General features: G+C 49.9%; 1 protein-coding gene across 1 annotated transcript; it reads right to left on the reverse strand.

Moving 5' to 3' along the window:
• Window positions 1-2,016: 2,016 nt before the first annotated feature.
• LOC100277397 (Mediator of RNA polymerase II transcription subunit 4) lies at window positions 2,017-4,234 on the reverse strand. The gene is made up of 2 exons (NM_001150964.1): window positions 2,930-4,234; window positions 2,017-2,284 (listed from the first exon to the last, which is right to left on the reverse strand). The coding sequence occupies exon 1, from the start codon at window positions 4,142-4,144 to the stop codon at window positions 2,936-2,938; it is 1,209 nt and encodes a 402-aa protein (NP_001144436.1). The 5' UTR covers window positions 4,145-4,234; the 3' UTR covers window positions 2,017-2,284; window positions 2,930-2,935.
• Window positions 4,235-5,065: the final 831 nt, after the last annotated feature.

Consider the following 5,065-nt stretch of genomic DNA (forward strand, 5'->3'; position numbering starts at 1 on the left):
GATGTTGAATAATCATCATGCAATGAGTGAAGGGTAGATGTTGAATTATCTTACAATCGTTCCCAAGAATCGAAGACACTTGAGGGCCCGTTCGTTTCTGCTGGAACAGACCAGGATTAATTTCAATTCTCCAAAACTTATAGTAATTATTGAAGGAATCCAAACCAGATTTATTCCACCCATTCATTCCATGCGAAACAACATGCGAAACAACGAACCATGCGAAACGAACAGGTCCTGAGAGGTTTTGAGGACGTCCGCAGGCTGCTGACTGTGTCGACGAACTCGAGGACGATCTATCTGCCATCGACACAATCACGGATGAAGTGATTCTCAGATGTTGATGTGCTTGCTGCAGTCATGGAGGACTGGGTTCTTTGGAAGGATGATGAGGCAGATTGTTCACCACACCATCTATGCCAGTGTGAAGGTGTCGTCGTGCACTCCACTGACTTACCATGTGCCTGGACTTTCCTGGTCCTAGGCCACCTTCTCTTCAAACACGACATCTCGTAAGACTGGAACAGCACAATGACCCAAATCTGGATAAGCAACCAGCCTCTTAGCAACCAAGGACATCCAGTGACCCAAATCTCCGAAACACTTGAACAGCACAATAGTCAGTTCACGGCCATCCAAACCTACTACATACACCTTCCTTCTAGCCAGTAGGGCTCTTGTGCCGAATAAGCCTCTAAAGGTCCATATACCGACTAGTATGGTTAGCTGTGACTGTTGTAGAAAGAGCTAGTTTTTTGTGTCTAAAGGTCCATATATCGTTTTTAGTGTTATATCCGACCCTATACTTAGTGAGGAGTGTAGTGGAAGGGAATTGAGAGATATACCGTATGTTTGGTTCCTTGCATATATCGATCACCTGTAGCCGCGGATTCTCAAAGCATAACTTGATTGGTTCCTTGTATGCATCAACCAGGATCCACACATGCAAGATTTGCTTCCTAGCCAGGCTCGCATCGTACGCGAGCGTCGCTGCGGATGCAGGCTGCATGCATGCATATGAGAGCCTAAATACGTGTTCCTAAAATATATTTTATTTTGTTTTTTTTATCATATATCTTAGTTGAAATGTTCAATAACTAAACTGACTTCAGATCTATGTTCTTGATATTTTTACGAACAAAACTAGAGTACACTTATCATATAAATTTTAAATATTTATTTATTTTATCAGATCTTTGTTATGATGCGGCCAACCAAACAAGAGTTATATCTAACCTGCAAACAACCAAACAATAGTCTACTGTATGAAGCTAGCCTGGCCATATGAACATGGCTCCTCACATGCTGGCCAAGCCAAACCAGGCTACTAACATGCGGCAACCAATCACACGGATAGCAAATGGTGAGAGGAAGGTGAACGGAGTCATGACCCCTACGGGCATGAGCACCCGAGACTGGCTCCATGAAAACGCTCGCCGTGAGCATTCCCACCAAGCCTGACTAGGATCCCTCCATTGCAAATTTGCAATCCCATGGCCTGGTTTAGGGCCTCCGTTAGGCATCAAAACACAGCGAGGCTGCATTCCTAGAGCCTGTCTAGCCCCTTAACTGCCCATCCAAAGTTCCAAACACACCCGATGTGAATTTTGTGATTTGCAATGCTTAAATGTAAGAAAAACATGGAGGACCATTTCTAAAAAACACATTTAAATGTAAGACATGTAAATCTCCTAGCAATACTGACATCATTAGTGCCTTCTCCAGCCAACATATATTTAACATTGTTCCCTTTTTATTGGTAGCTCGTGCTGGGCTTCACGCCTCCACCTCTAGCCTAGCCCAACTTGATTGGCACTAGAATGCTTTGTTGTTATTGACAAAGTATACAGTATGCACACACTTAACATCGTCAAGAAGCTAAGGTAGATTATACCAATTGAAGACAATTTATCCCTTGTCCCAATATACTCAAGGGTCAAAATAAGCAAATGCTGGAATGTGGACGTGCAGTATCGTTGCAATTGCGTATGATACCTTGCACATCACACCAAAAGCTTAAATAAAGTTCCAGGTTGCATTTAAACAGCTACATCCCCAAGGTTAGACATGCAAACGGAGCCAACAAATCATTTACTGAATAGTGAATCGCACGTGGATCATCCAACTAGCCTAGACTATTCATCAACAAAGTATATGCAATAACAAGGTAGTTGGAATATCTATTAAAAATGATTCACCAAGTTATTCAATTGTACTCGAGTTCATCCTTACTTCACAATGTGAATGATAAGCTTCCAGTGATTGAGAAGATCTGGCATAACCCCTGTAAAGCAAAGGCTCACTAAGAATTTAAAATAAACGACTTAAACATGGTTCCCAAGTGCAAAGTTAGGAGTTCACAATCATAACACTTCGTAACTTAATTGTCATATCACTTGCGCAAAGACCATTCTCAGCTATCATTATTATTTGGTAAGAACACAAACAATGAAACAATTTGAAAGTAGTAACAATCTACTGTAATGCAGGAATATAACAATTTAACGAAGTAAGGTGTTAACAATTTAACGAAGTAAGGTGTTAAGGTAAACAGAATGGCAAGCCTGGTGCAGTGATGAGGGTTGTCTCACTGAGTCACCAGGTCACGGTTCAAAGCAGCCTCTCCGCAGGTGCTAGGGAAAGGCTTGCCATGGTTTATCCTTTTTCTAGACCCACTCATGTGGGAGCCTTCCGCAATGGGTCTGCCCAAGGTACTAAGATAAACAATTGATACTAAGCATATAATAAGTAAAATCATCGGTATAATACATTGGATTAAGAAGTTAAGGATACAGCACCATTACAATGATCTGAGATCAGCCTTAAAGTTCATAAGTAGTCAGGAAGACATGAGCAGGTAAAATAACTAGCATAGAGGATTCTACTGGAAAAGCCCAAGCATATGATAGAAGGCGAAGGAGCAGCTTACCGAGCACTAATCCTCATCATCTTCTTCTGAGCTCCCAACATCACTACTGTACTCATCACTACTACTGCTCTCAAAATCAAGCTGCACAGGCTTGACCTGTATTGGCTCTGGGCCCATTGGCGCCACTGGTCTCACTGAAACAGGTGCCTGCGGCACAGGGGGCTGTGGCTCTGCACCCTTGATACCAGGTAGTATCTCATCAAGTGGTATCGTGATCGGGTCACCAGGCTTCCATCCCGGTGGCGGCTTTAGCTCCTTAGGGAACATGGGTGGCAAGGTGTTTGGTAGCCTCGATGGCCCCTCCTGAGGTGGCTCATACAGCGGCGCAGCCTCCACTTCTGGTGCGATTCCCTCCTTCGCATCCAATGGCTTCTTGGGCACACCTACATCCAAATCAGCAAAAAGATACAGCTGCGACGCCCTCATCTGATTTTCCTGTGGTACAGGTGGCAGGCTGACACGGAGAGGCAGCCCAGCCCCATGCTCCGGCGGAGCAAAGGTTGTGTAACTTATGCGGTGCGCGTAGGTCAGGATGTCATCCAGCTTAAGGCTGGAGTGGAGGGACGTGCCGAAGTCGCCTTCCGACGCCGGCTCGGGATCGTCAGCCGCAGCGGCGCCACGTGGGCGTTTGGGATCGCGGCGGTAGTCAGCGTAATCGTCGACGAGGCGGTCAAGTACCTGGTGAGCCTCGTGCAGCTTCTTCGCAAAGGTTACCAGCGAAGCATCCTTGGCACGCGCCTCACGGACAAGGCGAGCGCGCGCATCCTGCAGGTCGAGGGTCTCTTGCAGCTCGGCGACGGCCTCGAAGAGCTGCGTCTGCAGGGTGGTGAGAAGAGAGAGCGCGTCCTTGGTAGAGGAGATCGATGTTGGGAGCGGCGGCGCGGAGGAGGACGCCGATGGGAGGAAGGTGGGGAGCGACCCCCGGTACGATAAGATCCACGCGGCGCGGTTGGGCGAGAGCTCGAAGAGGTTGGTGGCGAGCGACGATATAAGCTGGAGCAGCGATTGCGCGCGCGGAAGCGGCGGCAGGAGCGGTAGCAGCGACGGCGAGGTGATTAGGGTTGGGGCAGCGCTGGTGCCGGCGGCTGCACTCGAGGGCAGGCTACCATGTGAAGGCGAGGATGTGGGATTCAAGGGGACCGGATTGGGCGGGAGCGACGGCGACGAGGTTGTGAGCCCCAGCCTCGCCGGGGAGGGCAGGTGCGACTGCATCATCGCGGCGGCTCGACGGCGGAGGGTGCTGCAAACGGACGCGAGTTCGAGAGAGTGCTTGATAAGCTCAAGCCAAGCCTCTACTTCGTGGGCTCATGAGCCGAAAATGGGCGGGCTTGCTCTAGTAGTTACTAGCATGTGTTTGGGCCTTTTATGTCTTGAGACCCAACTAGTCCGCGTTAAAAGCTCTCTCCTTACCTACCCACCCGCCGCTTCGTCCAAATCCCTGTTGGCGGGAGACAAGCAGCATGCCGCCTCCGGTTCTCGTGCAAATCATCAAATCAAAGTAACCATGGACGGCGGATCGTCCACACCGGCGGGCACCCCACCTACGGCGGCGGAGATGGAGTACCGGAACTGGAAGAGGAATGCGGCTGTGCTTTACGACCTCGTCATCTCCCACCCGCTCGAGTGGCCGTCGCTCACCGTGAAGTGGCTCACTCGCTCCCATCGAAGTCCTCGGCTCGTCGTGGGCACTCACACCTCCGACGAGGCCAATGGTCTTGGACGCGGTGCTTCCGCTCCCACCTCGCCTCGCTGCAGCCGCCGCTGCCTCGGGCGGCGCCGTCCTGTTCCCGTCCATGTCCGTCTCCAGCGTGGCGCCACACCGTGCGAGGTCAACCGCGCGCGCTGCATGCCGCAGGCCGCAGCGTCCCTATACGGTGCCGACCAAAATGTGCGTCGACGAGGTGCACGTGTACCATCTCGGCGATGGCTACGACAACGGAAAGAGCGACGCCGCTGTTGTGCTCAGGGGACACGAGGCGGAGGGTTATGGCTTGTCATGGAGCCCGACGAAGGAGGGGTTATGAACAGAAGATTTGCTTGTGGGGTCTCTCCTCTAGGAGTGGAGCTCTGTTCTGGATGCACAACATGTGTTTGAGGTAATGTCCCGTTGGATGCTCCTGTTTCAATTAATGTGCT

This window comes from Zea mays, chromosome 2 (genome assembly GCF_902167145.1).
Source record: "Zea mays cultivar B73 chromosome 2, Zm-B73-REFERENCE-NAM-5.0, whole genome shotgun sequence".
Lineage (NCBI taxonomy): Eukaryota > Viridiplantae > Streptophyta > Magnoliopsida > Poales > Poaceae > Zea > Zea mays.

What these genes read in the sequence shown, in the direction of transcription:
- LOC100277397 (NM_001150964.1), bottom strand. Translation starts at nt 4,144, where the DNA reads ATGATGCAGTCGCACCTGCCCTCCCCGGCGAGGCTGGGGCTCACAACC.